This window comes from Platichthys flesus, chromosome 12 (assembly GCF_949316205.1).
Source record: "Platichthys flesus chromosome 12, fPlaFle2.1, whole genome shotgun sequence".
Classification (NCBI taxonomy): Eukaryota; Metazoa; Chordata; class Actinopteri; order Pleuronectiformes; family Pleuronectidae; genus Platichthys; species Platichthys flesus.
Window position 1 is genome coordinate 22,220,879 of NC_084956.1, and position 17,609 is coordinate 22,238,487.

The window sequence follows — 17,609 nt, forward strand, 5'->3', positions numbered from 1 at the left end:
TTAATGCTTATTTGAAAATGTTCAGGCAGGATTTAGATTCAATTATAGCACACTCTATAATTGCCTCGGACAAAAGACTGGTTTGTCGTCTTGTGTGATCTTAGAGCTGCATGATAGCATTGACCATCCATTCTATTACAGAGACAAAAGAAACCATTCGTAGCTGGTTCTATTTTTATTATCAGCTAATTTGTGTGTGTGTGTGTGTGTGTGTGTGTGTGTGTGTGTGTGTGTGTGTGTGTGTGTGTTCTGGTAATCATCACGCGATGGGGACCGTTGACTGTTTACACAGTCACGTCATGGGGACCGGTTGCGCTTTGGGGACCAAAATCCCGGTCCCCATGAGGATAACCCTTTTAAATGACTACTAGAGCTACTCTGAAGGTGCCCGTGAAGTTTTTATCATTGGCCCATACGACATGTTTTTTGGTGAGTGTGAGTGTGTGAGCATTGCTCATTGGTGGCCCTACTGTTTCTAGTTAGTACTGCACCCACTGCTTCACACACACACATCTTCCAAATATGGTTGGGTGCCACCCACTTCCTTGTCCCCATTAGGAATGATTCAAGCAGCGAGGACATTTTCAGCATCAAGAGGTAGCTATCAACAGTAAAAGAAGATTATTTGCTGGAGAAACTAGCTAAGAAGATAAGAACATGTGCAGAGGAGCAAAAGTAAAGCATAAGGTAAGCACAGTTGTATCTTAAATAATTATAAGCAGTGTTGAATCCTCAAATTGCATGTATTACTTGTACCTAGCTAGCATGATTAATAGCTCTGATTAGCTACAAAGGCTAAGTGTAAGACCTCAAATGTTTTACTGCATTTCTATTACTACTTGCATGCATGATGCATATGTGTTGGAGTTTATGTAAACTGAAGGAGACAATCAAGTTAAGCATTTCTGAGTTTTGAGTCTCATTTTGTTATGATGAACTTAAGATCAATATAAGCCCTGTTATGCTATATTTAGTATGTTTAAGTTAATTAATAGAGAACATTATAGAGCACAGGTTTTGACTATAGTCAGACAATTCAAATTACAGCTGTTCTCATTTTACACAGTACCATTATACATAATAATTTAAGTCTGACTGTAGCTTCCGCTGAGGGGCTTTCAATTTTAAACAACAGAGGAAGTGTAACCTGGCTGCTCTGGATAACCTCTATTTGGAAGCTGGTTATGAACCGGCCCTTTTAACTTATTTTCTTATTTAACATGGGCAGGTTCATGTGGAAGAGGCAGAGCAGGTTATTAAAGAAACATGGTCAGAGGCATAAATCTGGAATTAAATGATAGAAGATTAAATCTAAAACCTGCAGTTAAGTTAAATTAGCTACAATCACAAATGACAAGTCACTAATATGATAAAATGTCTAGAATAGAAAAGTAGAGCAGTAGGTTATTAACGTCAGGCAAATAAACAGGTAAAAGCTGAGAAATTTTACTGTGAATATTACTTTTTTTGCAGATAGAAAGTTAAAGTGTTTGTACAGCTAAAGCAGGGGAGAGAGAAGTTATTGTGTGATGAGGTCAATGTAATTGAAAGGTGTATTTGTATTCATAAGGCGGTGGTCTAGTGGCAGAAACTTGGACTGTGGGCAGAGAAGGTCTCTGGTTCGTCTCTGGTTCGACTCCACAGAGAGACAACCAAAGACGAACCTGGATTGATCTGTCCAAAAATCCAAGAGTCTCCCTGCCCTGTCTAGTGCCCCTGAGCAAGGCATCTTACTCCCCCAACATCTGCTCCCCGAGCGCCGTACATGGTCGCTCACTGCTCTGTGTGTCCTGCACCAGATGGGTCAAAAGCAGAGATTAAATTTCCCTTCCTTCATGAGTGTGCCTTTGCATGTCTGTGCATGTGTTTGAGACAAATAAATGCATCTTAATCTTAATCTTAATAATATTGAATAGTCTATGGATAATTCTTTCATGGTTTTCATTTAACCCACTTCTGTTCTGTGTTGCCCTGGTAGATAAGAGAAAAGGTGTCAACACTACCAGTTATTATGTGGGAATAACACCACATTTGTTGAATTTAAATGAAGTTAAAATAGTGAATCATCTATTTCCCGTATAAAATCACAACAGAAAATAGCTGCTGCTTTGTTTTCCTTCTTACTTTACTCTCTTTAAGTTGCTTTTAAACATGCACTGCAATCTGGATGATACCAAGAGACTATCCAGATAGGGGCAGTTTGTAAAAACGCAAACGCTCCGGATAATCCAGAGTTTCTTCTGTCACCCCCCCAGTAAAAACTCTGCAGATTGTCCGAATAAGCCATTGAGAAAATACAGTAGAAATTATCCGGAGGATTCAGAGCCGGCGAGTAGGCAAATTCATAGTGTTTTTAACAGCTCACACACGTGAGACTGGGATAATAAAAATATCTCAGCATGAAAAATCTCCCTGTTGACTCTTTGTTGATAATGAGGACATATTCAAATGCTTGTAACATTGGTGTAAATGCAAAACTAAATACAATTACATTCTTTTGCCATCATCTTTGATGTGCTGTAAAAAAAAATACTATGCTCTCTGATACTGAATTTGTCATCATGTCATGCCTCTGGCTTGCTCTACCCAGGCGCCTCCTCCTGTCTGAATTCTCCTGCTGTGTTCTTTATATGTGAAAGCCAAACTCCTTCATAATTATTCAGACATAATCATCTCTCATTTAAGGTGTTTTCAGGCATGACCTGCAGGTAAAATCTAAAGAATTGGCTTTAGATTTGACCCGGTTTAGCTTTCACACATGCACAAGACAGATATACGGTGCATATATGTTTGTAGATGTGTATAGTTTATGCAACAACGCACAGGAGTATGCATCATCCTGTAGGCAGGAACGTTACTCATGACAGAGAGTGAAGGAGAATGTTTCTGTAGTTGAATTTTGCAAGAAAAACAATCCTCATGAGGTTTTAGGCAACAACAACAATTTGTAGTACCACAAAATCTTACTAAGCAAACAAATCAAACAATTATTTTAAAGTAAACTCATTTGTTTTAATCTTTTCCTTCAGAAATGCCACCACGGATCAGCAATTCAACATGATACACATCTGCAAATTAGAGGTCCAGTATATTTATGCAGCAAAAGGTAAGGTGGTATCTGCTGTAAATAATCAATAAATAATTATCATTTAAAATCAAAAGAAAAGCTCCAGAGTACATTTAATAGGGACTAGAATGCTGCAGTGGTCAGTTTTGGTTTGTTTTGTAGTATATATTAGCATAAACTCATTGTCAAGGAATAGAATTAATGGATCCTCCTGTTTTATTGAAAATGTTTTTATTGTTTGCAGGATGTGGTATATTTGCAAAGGGTACAATTTGCAAAGGAGACTTTGTTATATATAGGGGGGAGGTCTAGAGGCGGTGGTCTATCGGCAGAAACTTGGACTATGGGCAGAGAAGGTCTCTGGTTCGTCTCTGGTTCGTCTCTGGTTCGACTCCACGGAGAAACAACAAAAGATGAACCTGGATTGATCTGTCCAAAAATCCAAGAGTTTCCCTACCCTGTCTAGTGCCCCTGAGCAAGGCACCTTACTCCCCCAACATCTGCTCCCCGAGCGCCGTACATGGTCGCTCACTGCTCTGTGTATCCTGCACCAGATGGGTCAAAAGCAGAGATTAAATTTCCCTACCTGCATGAGTGTGCCTTTGCATGTCTGTGCATGTGTTTGGGACTGATAAATGCATCTTAATCTGCATCTGCATTTTAAGGATATAATAAGTGATGCAGAATCCCAGAGAAGGAGAAAACTTTACCACCCCTGATGTGCTGCATTCATGTTTGCCTTCAAGTGGACTTAAGAATTCCTAAACTACACTCCATATACTATTTTAAGTTATACTAAGTGGGGCTCTGGTTTTATTGTGATATATTGTGACATTTGTATTTTTTCTTTTTCAATTTTTCCAATTTCTCAAGTATTGATGCCTTCAGAGAAGATGGCTCAATTGGTGTTAATGGAGAACCCCACCTTTGTTTATTTGCCCTGGATGACATCAAAGAAGGAGAAGAAATCGCCTATAACTATGGAGGTGAAGACTGCCCATGGCAAACACAGGTATGTAGCACAGAACACAGCAAATACAATGAGTCAAGTATCACAACAAATAGTAGAATGAGAAATATGTGGACCTAATTTGGCTGTATTAATATTGTTATAACCATGTACACGTTACATATACAAAAAATACCAGGATTGCCTATCACAAGCTGCTTTAAGCTGCTATGTATGAGCGACCACTTAGTGTAGTGAAAATAACAGGAACATGAAATAACAAACAGGAATCTAATTTACAAAAGTTTTAAGAAGCTATTGAAGGTCAGTTTAGATCATTATAGATATTATGTTACTGAACTGAATGATCCTCTATTAACACTGCATCCTAGCAGGGTTGTCTACAAACCTCTGCAAGCAGCCTGAAGCTCTGATTATGATTTATATGTGAAATAGTGCAGAGTGTCCAAACTTTTCAACTTCCATTGGATGAATGGAAAAGTCATTGATTCACCTGCATTAGCATAGATGATATTAGGATATTATAGGTTTGTCACTTTAGTGAATGCAAACAATAGCATTGGTTCATTAGAGATCTCAATAATGTTTTTACAATGACATACCCAGCAAAACCTTTTGTCGCTTGTGTTTACATCAAAGACTACTGATGTCGTTGCAGGTTTTTGCGATGACCACTGGTTATGTAACAGCTCTTGGAGGGCTGTCCCAATTAGATGGGGAAGATTTCAACCTCTGTTTCAAGGGGCAAGAATACCCTCGAAAACAAGGGGTAGGGTTAGGGTAATGGGTTTGGGCATAATTAAAAAGCATTGAAATGCTATCACTTTATATGTTAAAGAATCAGGGTCATTTGCCAAATGTATCCAGTCCTGCTTATGACATGGATGTAATCTCAAAACTTTATCTGAATAGAAATATTAGAATATAATATAAGTAAATATTGGGAACGTTTTACTTTTGTTTACAGACGACCAGCATCACTGTTAACACCATGGAGGAGGATGATTCAGATCCTGTCCACTCAGAGAGTCTGATGGCTTGTGCCTTTGGGCCAAAGATCACACCTGAAGAGGTAAATTCATGTCCATCACTGTTTTATCATTATATGATCACTCTTTGTTCCGAGTTTGTGTAGAAACTGTGTGTGAACAATTAGGTAAAACTTGTACACACAAGGAAATGCAATGTTTTGTGTAATATGTCCCCACAAAGCATGTGTTAAGTTGTGTGAACGAGAAAGAGCTTCGCTGGTCAGAAGAAGAAACTGTTTCAGAAAAATTTGATAAAACTGGTCCCCACAATGAACTATAATGTAGTGTGCAAAATGTCCCCACAAAGCATGTGTTAAGTTGTGTGAATGAGAAATAGCTTTACTGGTCAGAAGTTATGTAAATTGGTTATACAATGACATTTCAAGTATGGCATCTTGAAGGTTAGTGGTAGAGGTATATTCATGGTCGATTTCAAACTTCACAGTATTTTCTTTCTTGATAAATTATCACACTACATTTTGTATTCACGTGGTCCCCACAACACACCTTCTGACAGTGTGCAAGTAGTAACTGTTTTTGAAAAGTTAGATAAAACTGGTCCCCACAATGAACTATAATGTTGTGTGTAAAATGTCCCCACAAAGCATGTGTTAAGTTGTGTGAAAAAGAAATAGCTTTAATTTTCAGAAGTTATGTAAATTGGTATACAATGACATTTCAAGTATGGCATCTTGAAGGTTAGTGGTAGAGGTATATTCATGGTCGATTTCAAACTTCACAGTATTTTATTTCTTGATAAATTATCACACTACATTTTGGAGTCACGTGGTCCCCACAACACACCTTCTGACAGTGTGCAAGTAGTAACTGTTTTTGAAAAGTTAGATAAAACTGGTCCCCACAATGAACTATAATGTTGTGTGTAAAATGTCCCCACAAAGCATGTGTTAAGTTGTGTGAACGACAAAGAGCTTCGCTGGTTAGAAGAAGACACTGTTTTTGAAAAGTTAGATAAAACTGGTCCCCACAATGAACTATAATGTTGTGTGTAAAATGTCCCCACAAAGCATGCGTTAAGTTGTGTGAATGAGAAATAGCTTTACTGGTCAGAAGTTATGTAAATTGGTATACAATGACATTTCAAGTATGGCATCTTGAAGGTTAGTGGTAGAGGTATATTCATGGTCGATTTCAAACTTCACAGTATTTTCTTTCTTGATAAATTATCACTCTACATTTTGTATTCACGTGGTCCCCACAACACACCTTCTGACAGTGTGCAAGTAGTAACTGTTTTTGAAAAGTTAGATAAAACAGGTCCCCACGATGAACTCTAATGTTGTGTGTAAAATGTCCCCACAAAGCATGTGTTAAGTTGTGTGAGCGAGAAAGAGCTTCGCTGGTTAGAAGAAGAAACTGTTTTTGAAAAGTTAGATAAAACTGGTCCCCACAATGAACTATAATGTTGTGTGTAAAATGTCCCCACAAAGCATGTGTTAAGTTGTGTGAATGAGAAATAGCTTTAATGGTCAGAAGTTATGTAACTTGGTAAACAATGACATTTCAAGTATGGCATCTTGAAGGTTAGTGGTAGAGGTATATTCATGGTCGATTTCAAACTTCACAGTATTTTCTTTCTTGATAAATTCTCACTCTACATTTTGTATTCACGTGGTCCCCACAACACACGTTCTGACAGTGTGCAAGTAGTAACTGTTTTTGAAAAGTTAGATAAAACTGGTCCCCACGATGAACTCTAATGTTGTGTGTAAAATGTCCCCACAAAGCATGTGTTAAGTTGTGTGAACGAGAAAGAGCATCGCTGGTTAGAAGAAGAAACTGTTTTTGACAAGTTAGATAAAACTGGTCCCCACAATGAACTATAATGTTGTGTGTAAAATGTCCCCACAAAGCATGTGTTAAGTTGTGTGAATGAGAAATAGCTTTACTGGTCAGAAGTTATGTAAATTGGTTATACAATGACATTTCAAGTATGGCATCTTGAAGGTTAGTGGTAGAGGTATATTCATGGTCGATTTCAAACTTCACAGTATTTTCTTTCTTGATAAATTATCACACTACATTTTGTATTCACGTGGTCCCCACAACACACCTTCTGACAGTGTGCAAGTAGTAACTGTTTTTGAAAAGTTAGATACAACTGGTCCCCACAATGAACTATAATGTTGTGTGTAAAATGTCCCCACAAAGCATGTGTTAAGTTGTGTGAATGAGAAAGAGCTTCGCTGGTTAGAAGAAGAAACTGTTTTTGAAAAGTTAGATAAAACTGGTCCCCACAATGAACTATAATGTTGTGTGTAAAATGTCCCCACAAAGCATGTGTTAAGTTGTGTGAATGAGAAATAGCTTTACAGGTCAGAAGTTATGTAAATTGGTTATACAATGACATTTCAAGTATGGCATCTTGAAGGTTAGTGGTAGAGGTATATTCATGGTCGATTTCAAACTTCAAAGTATTTTCTTTCTTGATAAATTATCACACTACATTTTGTATTCACGTGGTCCCCACAACACACCTTCTGACAGTGTGCAAGTAGTAACTGTTTTTGAAAAGTTAGATAAAACTGGTCCCCACAATGAACTATAATGTTGTGTGTAAAATGTCCCCACAAAGCATGTGTTAAGTTGTGTGAATGAGAAATAGCTTTACTGGTCAGAAGTTATGTAAATTGGTATACAATGACATTTCAAGTATGGCATCTTGAAGGCTAGTGGTAGAGGTATATTCATGGTCGATTTCAAACTTCACAGTATTTTTTTTCTTGATAAATTATCACTCTACATTTTGTATTCACGTGGTCCCCACAACACACGTTCTGACAGTGTGCAAGTAGTAACTGTTTTTGAAAAGTTAGATAAAACTGGTCCCCACGATGAACTCTAATGTTGTCTAAAATGTGTGAAACATGTTTTTTCTAGATTGTGAATTCAGAATTAGTTTAGCAGAGCAGACACAACTTTGATCTCAAAAATTCTTATATGCACTTTTACTAAATTATTTCTTGCATATGTGCCTTTATTTTCAGATTACAGACTTCAAAAAATGAAACTGAGACTTTTGTACCAAAATTAAGACGGCCTACAATAACTTTCAGTTGCACTTCAATTTTTCAAGTTGCTGCAATTCGATATAGTCTTTTTTTTTTCAGAACAGTCAAAATATTCTGCTTATTATAATATAAACTGCTAAAATAATCAAATTATGACACAAAACTTGCAAAACAGCACAAAGAATAATTTCTCATCTACCTGTTACAGCTCTACATATTTATAATCTTTTCATTAATCTTTTTTAGATGAAAGACACAGATCTGGAAGATTCTGAACTATTTGATTCGTCATCAGAGAGTGCAGATGATCACGTACCAGATACCATCTCCGAAAGTGACAGTGACAGTGATGCTTCAGTTCAACTAAACTTTAAGAACACTTTTCTGCCTCTTAATGATCCTGATAGCTCAATGGGCCCCACTGTCTGCGATTATACAACACCAGACAACATGATTTTGGATGGTCAAAACATTACACCTGAAGCCCCCAGAGCAGTAGAAGAACCCCGGTCAAGTCAGACTATAAAGGACATCGTTAGATAGCAGTCATAAAAAAAAGGCCAGATCAGAGACTGTTGTCAGTGTTGCCAACTTAAGATGTTGCCACCAATACTTTGTCATTTCAGACCTTTGCCGCATAACTGTTGCTGCCCCCATTTAATGTAGTTTTATCTGTATATTCATGCCTGCAATAATCAGATAAAGGGTTGTTTGGCTGATTCTAGAGTATATTAGGTGCTTAAAGTAGGACTCATAACAGTTACAGTTTAATAGTATAAACATACAAACAACAACTAGTCCCTATACCAAACACCTGTCCTACGTCCTCACAATTCCATAGTTAGTTAGATTAATGAGTGAATCAGTACATTGTATTTATTTATCCAACAGATCCAACATTTTATAAATACAGTTTTTTCTTCATGACAATTTTGAGAAATTTATGTCAGTGAATGTGAGTCCATGTCATTGATCAGAATGAACAGTTTATTTGTTAATATAACACAGCATGTTCAGCTTATAAGAAAATGGCATCAAAATCCTCTTTCCCACTGACAACTTCAGTCAGAATGCACATATCAGTGTTTTCTTGGCAGAGTAATTGTATATTTTAGTTTTCTTATACTGTAGAAGTTAGTTTATACTTTATAGAACTTGTAACTTTGGATTATAACTCTTACACACTTTGGAGTCCTTGTATTTACAAATGTGTTTTTCCGACCACTTAAAGGTACATCTGCCCAAAAGAAGAAAACACCCTGGAAGGAGACAGACGTGAAGGCAGTGGAAAGGCACATGAATCGATTCATCACATCTTGTATTGCTCCAGCAAAGTTTGACTGTGAGAAGTGTTTAAGGGCTGATCCAGAAGCTCTTAAGGACCGGAGCTGGCAGAATGTGAAATTCTACATATATAACCGCATTACAGCCAACAAGAGGAAATTAAGTAAATAATGGGAAGATTACCACCAGTAAGCGGTTGCTATGTGGTTGTCTGAAATTAAAAATATCTTACAAATTTGACTGAATAAGAATTATTCTTTGTAGGGATATAGATATCCCTTCACTGTTTGATAAGTTTATATTCACTTCAACCACATTACACTAATAGTCCTATCAAATTCTGCTTCATTGTAAGGCGGAGTTCATGAACAGCAAGATTTTCTGTACAAAGTAATGCTTTGCATCCCTATCACCATTTACAGGTATCATGTTATATCTCTACATTTTCTATCAACAACTTTTGTTCTTTTTGGCTAGACTTTATTAGTTTTAAACAAACAGCTCTAACAAATGTAATAATGGAAGGACTTACGGTATCAGTAATAATGTATATAAAAATGCTTTTTGAAGCATGGTCCCCATTAGTCTTATAACAAGTTGTGTGAGTCATGCAAATGATATGTAAATGAGGTCCCCATCAGCCATACCTACCCGTTTTTTCTAAGGTCCCCATTTTGCACAGTCAAAACACTGCTTCATGAATTTAGATATTTTAAGGTGTGTATGTACTAACTGATTTTTTCTTAGTGTCCCTGATTTTTTTCATACTTCCACAACCTCTAGAAAGGGTGGTCCCCACAGGTTATGATAAAAAGTGCACGCCCCGCAAACCATGGAAACCAGTATGTGTGTGTGTGTGTGTGTGTGTGTGTGTGTGTGTGTGTGTGTGTGTGTGTGTGTGTGTGTGTGTGTGTGTGTGTGTGTGTGTGTGAGAGTCAGTCAGTCAGTCAGTCAGTCAGTCAGTCAGTCAGTCAGTCAGTCAGTCAGTCAGTCAGTCAGTCAGTCAGTCAGTCAGTCAGTCAGTCAGTCAGTCAGTCAGTCAGTCAGTCAGTCAGTCAGTCAGTCAGTCAGTCAGTCAGTCAGTCAGTCAGTCAGTCAGTCAGTCAGTCAGTCAGTCAGTCAGTCAGTCAGTCAGTCAGTCAGTCAGTCAGTCAGTCAGTCAGTCAGTCAGTCAGTCAGTCAGTCAGTCAGTCAGTCAGTCAGTCAGTCAGTCAGTCAGTCAGTCAGTCAGTCAGTCAGTCAGTCAGTCAGTCAGTCAGTCAGTCAGTCAGTCAGTCAGTCAGTCAGTCAGTCAGTCAGTCAGTCAGTCAGTCAGTCAGTCAGTCAGTCAGTCAGTCAGTCAGTCAGTCAGTCAGTCAGTCAGTCAGTCAGTCAGTCAGTCAGTCAGTCAGTCAGTCAGTCAGTCAGTCAGTCAGTCAGTCAGTCAGTCAGTCAGTCAGTCAGTCAGTCAGTCAAACTTTCAGGCCAAGGACCCCCAAACTGGGCAAGAGATGGAGCAGGGACCCCCTACTAGTGTGTATATATATATATATACAGTAGGGGAGAGCGGCAGTAAAATGTACACATTTCCCATTAATTCAAGATGTTTTCTAGCAATGGAAATGATCTGCATCTCTTCAGGACAAAGGGCAGTGAAAATATGATTGTTTTAAAAAAAGTGGTCTTGTGTCCCACTTTACCCCAGCTACGGGGTAAAGTGGTCCACTTACTTTTTCCACTTTAAAACTACCATAACAACACATGTTGTAATAGTTAAAATCCCGACAGCTAGATTGACTACCACTAATATTGGACTAGTAACAGAATCATGGGGATTGGTCAATTATGCATATTTATGATTATTATGATTCATGTGATCTCTTGCACACCCTAGTTTACCTGCACATTGTTTCTCTGTCCAATTGGCAGGGACAGGGATATTGTTTTTCTCTGCGTATTCACATGCCAGTCCACGGCACTTAACTGGAGCAAGGCCATGTAACTGGTCAGCTAGTTGTTTCAAGTGTTTGGCCAGCTCCTCCTCCATCTCATCTGTGAATATTCTCTTAACCTCAGCTACTGCACCCTAGGCTACTGATTTTACTTTCCCTTTCTCTTTTTTCTTTATGAATCTTTTGAGGGTTGTCTTGTCAATATTTCTATCCCTTCAAGCTTTTCTTAAGGAGTTCTTTCCTTGCATGACCTCAGCGGCTGCACTCTCCCTCTCTGCGAGGGGGGGTGGCCCCAGGTTGTCTTCCTGGTGTATAGTTTCTTGGCATGATGGCTTTTCTACAATGTTTATGACATTAAAAATAAAACATATATAATGTAATAATGAACAGTTGATTAAGTTCAAAGCAAGAAAATGTACTTTTACATGCAAAAACATTTTTGGGGTGAAAAAAAATACTTTCCACAGCACCAGCACCAACTCCGCCTTCGTGGCAAGGGGGGAATGGGAGGGGCTTGAAAACATATTGGTCAAATGATCACAAATGTGTTCCGTTGCCTAGATACAGGGCGTTTCTCACATTACCTGATGTCCCACATTACCCCGCTCTCCCCTATAAAATAGTGTTTTATATTAAACTGGGCCTAGTGCCTTGTATAAACATAGCTACCCTGTTATTGTGCATCAATACTAAGCTTATCAAATATTACAAGGGTTAATTTATTCATGTTGTTAATTTAAACATGTGCAAGGTACAGGGTGGCCATGCCACTGCCATTTATAAACATACATCTTGCATACAACACTGAGCTATTAAAGTAATTCACAGATTCATGTTTTATTTTAAACATGCATGTAGAAGAGACAGTGAATCCTCAAGCCATCTGTGGATGGCACACATATGGCCACATTAGTGAGATGTCGGACCCTGATGGGTAGCACACAACTTATCTAATCTTGGACGGATGGAGGTTGTCAGGCAGAGGGTCATATCAGCCTCACAATATGTTGGATGAATGTAAATGTGTATTCAAAGACATTTAAGATGTGGGGAAAAAATTGGTTTGAAAAAAAAAAATTATAAAAAATTTAAAAAATTGTCTAATCAATCAAAGATTTAGCGACCCCCCTGCAGTACCTCCGCGGACCCCCTAGGGGTCGCGGACCCCCTGTTGAAGACCTCTGCCATAGACAGCTTGGCCCTTGGACATTGCAGACCCTCCTCTTAATACTATTCAGACTGATAGTTCAATCAATTACTCCTCCTGGCTCTGCATGTCCTTATTGCTTGCTGTCTAACATCTGGAAATTAAATTAACCCTTTGGTCTGTTGACTCAAGAGTCTTTATAGCTGATCAAACTGAGTAAATCTTGTAGGTACAGGTATTTTCTCAGTACAACAGACTCAGCAGACATATTTAAACAAAGTCTGATGGGGAAGAAGTGCTTTGATTACATCGTTTAAAAATATTTCACAATTACCCAAAAGGGTATTTGTCATCTGTAGTGGCTGAAACTTGGGAAATATGTATCATGTTAATTATCTCAACAGGGGTGTTGTAAATGTATAAGCCAATTGGATATTTTGTTATCCCCAAATTAAAAATAATTCTAAGCAGAGATAATAACCTACAAAGAGGCCAATACAATGCAGTTTGGTTGAGTAATAATCTAGCCGTTTTCAGGCAGTGCACGTTCATATGGCCATGGCTTTGATGAGAGGGCCGATGAGGGTGGTGGGATGTAGCCTGCTCTTTCTAGATTTTCCAGGCTTACCAACCCTAGCTTTAAGTATGTGTAGCTGTATGTGGATGCTGTTTTGTCTTAAAACATAGAAAGTTAACCTTCATTTCAGAAAGTCCAATGAAAGAAATGTTGAGATGGATGTGGGATTGCATCAATTAGCAGAAACTTGTGGAACATAATGCCAGGAGAGAGCCTCAGATGGCCTGACTGAACTACTCGTATCTCTTTTCCAGCCCCCTGCTCTTCAAAGCAATTTCTAGAGCTTAAATCAAAGTGTCATTGAGCTAATTTACACTGAATTGAAAGTCTGACAACAGGCTGCATCACTGGTTTGGTCCCTGCCAACAATGTCACTTGCCTTTCGCATAAATTGGCTGAATGACATCAAATCAGTTACAAGTCTATCACACTGTGATCCCCCAACTCTTGAACACACACACACACACACACACACACACAAACACACACACACACACACACACACACACACATGCACATGCACATGCACATGCACATGTTTGTACAGCTGTCTTAGTGAGGACATTCATTGACAAACTGCATTCCCTAGACCAGGGGTTTTCAACTGGTTTTGTTCCAGGGACCACCATTCTGACTACAAAGTAATCCGCGGCCCACTGATGTGCCTACGTGTGTGTGTGCGTGCATGTGGATAGAAGGAAGTTTTACCATTTGTTTTTTCCGTGTTGGTTTTATTTAAAAACCTCAAACAAATCTAGATATATCTACTTAAAAACCTCAAACAAATCTAGAAAAATCGGTGTAAAAAACAACAAAAACGGTTGACTTCAAGTGCTTAAGAATTGAAAACAAAATTAAAATGCAGTTTGTAGTTGTACTGCATCTCAGAACAATATGTACATCAAAATATAATGTTAATAACTTAAATGTACAGACATGTAGGTGACATTTTGAGAGAACGTTAAAGTAACGGTGATCAATAACATCAACATAAACTGGGGTTACAACTGAAGAGTAAGATGACAAAGTTATGCAGAATATGTCACAAATGATGAACAATTGAGGCCTAAGTTTAACCTCATGATCACCAGCAGCAAATCCCACCTACTGCTAGTGTTTGGAGGGGGAGGGTGGTGGGTGAGTAGTACTTCTAAGTGTGTGTGGGGAGAGATGGGAGACCTATCAGTGTGATATCTGGGCATGGTGAAGTCCACACAGCATGTCTATTCGGGGTGAAATGGTAGACAGCGACAGTCTCATGTCATTCTCTGGTTAAAGCCTTGCCCTGTACTTATTCTTCAAGTTTGCCAGTCTAGAAAAACTGCTCTTACACACGTAGGTTGTTGGAAAGGGTAAAAGACACCTCATTGCTTTTGCAGCAAGCAAAACTACTGGCAGTTTCTAGCCCCAACTCGATTTCAAGGTTCCGCTCATCAGCTTTATATTATTTTAGACATATTTGTCTTATTTTAGATATTTTTCACGATATTCAAGAGTAATCTGGAAATGTGTTGAAATATCAAAGCGAATTTCGCGTACCCCCTGCAGGGTCGCGGACCACAGACCCCCGGATGAGAACCCCTGCCCTAGACCCTTACCCTAACTATCCAAACTGAATGCCTAACCCTAACCCTAACCTAAACCTAATTTTAACCCTAACCGTAAAAACCAAGTCGTAACCACCAAAAAGTCCATTAAAGGGTGGTCACAAGGTGAGGACCGGCCAAAATGTCCTCACTTTCCCAAAATGTCCTCACTCCGTTGGATATATGCTCAATGTGGTCCTCACAAAGAAGCTCTACAAACACGCACACACACACTGACACACATTCATACATATAACATTACATACAAGATACCATCAGATATGCTGCCTAAGCTGTTTCACTTGGTTACTACAGTGGTAACCTTTTTATCCCTTCTTCTCGCTCCTGTTAAAATACTAAACTTATTACCCCATGTGTCATTCTGCTCAGACCAGGGCTTACATATGTACATTTAGTGAAATGGGGGGCTAATCATCTTAGTTGCTAAAATGTTCTCAAACTGTGAAATTCGATATATAATATGTAACGCAGGATAGCATGAAACCTGAAGAATGTCGTTTTGTGTGTTATTTTCAAATTTCAAAAAGGCTATTTGTATTCGTCATGTTAGAGCTCATACTGCACATGATACAGAATTAATTTAACTGTTCGTGTCATGATGATCCCAATAAGAGCAATTCGTTTTATTCTGTGGTCAGAGGTGAAAAGACTTGTTTTCTGCTATATGCGAATATGTTTGACATAGCATATGACAATATAATATGAGGCACAAATTAAAACTGTTAATATTGCTCGTAAAATCACTAATTGCCAATTCAAGAGTGAAAGAGACAGAGACATTAAGAAAGCGATGCTAACTGCTGCCAACAGATACCTAATTCATAGTAATAATGTGTCCATGTTTTATTTTGCAGCTGTTATTGCAGAGTGAGAATATAACCATGTTGCCCTTATATAGTTTTGCTTTAATGGTGGTGGTGATGATGCTCATTAGAAGTGATTAATTTTTGCATTTTCTTCGACACAGACACTGGTGCTTGTGACACTTATTACAAGCACTAACTCAAAATCGCCCATCTATTGACCAAAGCCACAGGTCTGACTCACAGTGATAAACAACCATTCACTCTCACCTTCACACGCACAGGCGATTCAGGGTCACCAGTCAACCTAGCCTGCATATCTTTCATGCAGTTCAATTATATAGCAATTTAATATATCACCTATAAAGGTGCCCATCAATCCTTTGTTGTCATTAAAAAAAACTGATAAGGAGCTGTCAGAGAGAAAATAATTGTTGAGCACGGTAATGGATGCAAAAATAAATTGCTGGAGAATTGCATGATTTAAACTATTTTCTAAAATAATTTAGATGTAATATGAGAGCTGTGTGTGTGTGCGTGTTTGTGTGTACTGTCTCGTACACTGAGAGCAGTTTATCTGGCTGGTGGAAATCTGTCTGGACATCAGTTTTCCTCTGTTGACACCTGTTGTTTTCAACACCTTGCTGTGATGTCCTGAGGCTACAGAAAGACACAAAGGGCGAGAGAACAAAGGTCCTGCTGGAGATTCAGAAAAAGGCTAAGAGGTGGAATAAGACAAGACATGAAAAATCAAACCCCAGCTAGTCTGTGCCGTCCCTCATCAATCTCTGCAGGGATTCAGTCCGACTTGTTCACACTTGTGTGGTTGCCTCTGATATCTGCTGATAAATGTAACAGCAGGCTAAGGATAAACAGGCAAATGGCCAAACAAAATAATGGAAAAGGTTGTAAAATTAAATAATGTTCCAGTTCATGTTTAAATTACTGTGAGCATCCTTTGCTTCATGGATCTTAAAATTCAACCACAAAAATACAGAAACAAAATAAAAATACTAAACAAAAAAATAACAGGCCAGTCCACGCACTGACCCTCACTTCCACTTTGTGTTAAGAAGGGATAGGGGGGATGGGATTGCCATGGAAACCAACAGGCAAGCGGCCAGGCTCTGCCCTAAGGTGGACTCCAGCCGAAAAAGACGTATGGGTGTATTCCCCAGAGGCCTGGCTTCTCATGGCCAAAGCAAAAGAAATTCATCTTCATGTGTCCTTTAGAAACATGAAAAATTATTTACTGTAGATATATTGTGGTCCCACACTGTATGACACAAGAGTGCAACTCAATGCTGGTGTGAGTCAGTGGTGTTACAGTGCATGTTAAACTGTTGCGATTAGAAATAAATCACATTAAAGAAAAAACATCCCTGCAAAGCTTAAATGTTGCCTGACTGTGCAGATGTTCACAGCGACAATTCAAGAGGCCCTTTGTGCCTGTGTCTATAATAAGGCAGACAAACTGCCTGATCTTACAGCGTGGTTTCCCTTTCTACATGAACGAATGGCACGTAGGTGGGGGTTCTGTTGCGTGATATTGTGTGATGTTGTTAATAGGATACACCAGATGGTTCTCGTGACATTTACACAGGCATTTCTCATACTTCGCTCTGAACCAGGATCAGGCCAGGTACGGCTTTCTCTTCAGCTTAGTTATTTTTTATTTTCTCTGCCATTGTATATTGTATCTTCACAAAGGAAATTAAACCTACAGTGGTTCAACTTTTAATAAGATAAAAACAGACACCAGGAGAAAATATGAATGTCTCCAGATGTTAAGCTTAACTCATAAAATTGTTCATACTACACATTTTTACCCTGATTTTCAACTCGCCAACACTAATTGAAGATTACAAGATATATCCAATATAAGTTTTTGATTGCTTCTGATTAGCAAATCAACGCTTGGTCAGTGTTTGTGAACTGTTTAAAGATTCAATTCTGAGAGTCGCCGGTGCATCAAAGATGCAGAAAAGAGATATCTAGCAGGTTAAATATCTAATACCTATCGCAATCAAAGCCATGTTGTGCAGCTGAAATGTTGATTTACTATTGCAGCCGTTGTCAGTGTTGATAGATGATCACATTTTAGGGAGGCTCTGTAATGTCTTTTTGCCTGCTTCTTCTACATTACACAAGCTGCTACCA

General features: G+C 38.6%; 1 protein-coding gene across 2 annotated transcripts; it reads left to right on the plus strand.

Moving 5' to 3' along the window:
- Positions 1-413: 413 nt before the first annotated feature.
- On the plus strand, positions 414-8,829 carry LOC133966673 (uncharacterized). 2 transcript variants are annotated; one of them, XM_062401690.1, is made up of 6 exons: positions 414-687; positions 3,030-3,106; positions 3,941-4,079; positions 4,696-4,806; positions 5,005-5,109; positions 8,347-8,829. In XM_062401690.1, the coding sequence occupies exons 1-6, from the start codon at positions 658-660 to the stop codon at positions 8,641-8,643; spliced, it is 759 nt and encodes a 252-aa protein (XP_062257674.1). In that variant the 5' UTR covers positions 414-657; the 3' UTR covers positions 8,644-8,829. The 2 variants fall into 2 exon arrangements, with proteins under 2 accessions (XP_062257674.1, XP_062257675.1); XM_062401691.1 differs by lacking the exon at positions 4,696-4,806.
- Positions 8,830-17,609: the final 8,780 nt, after the last annotated feature.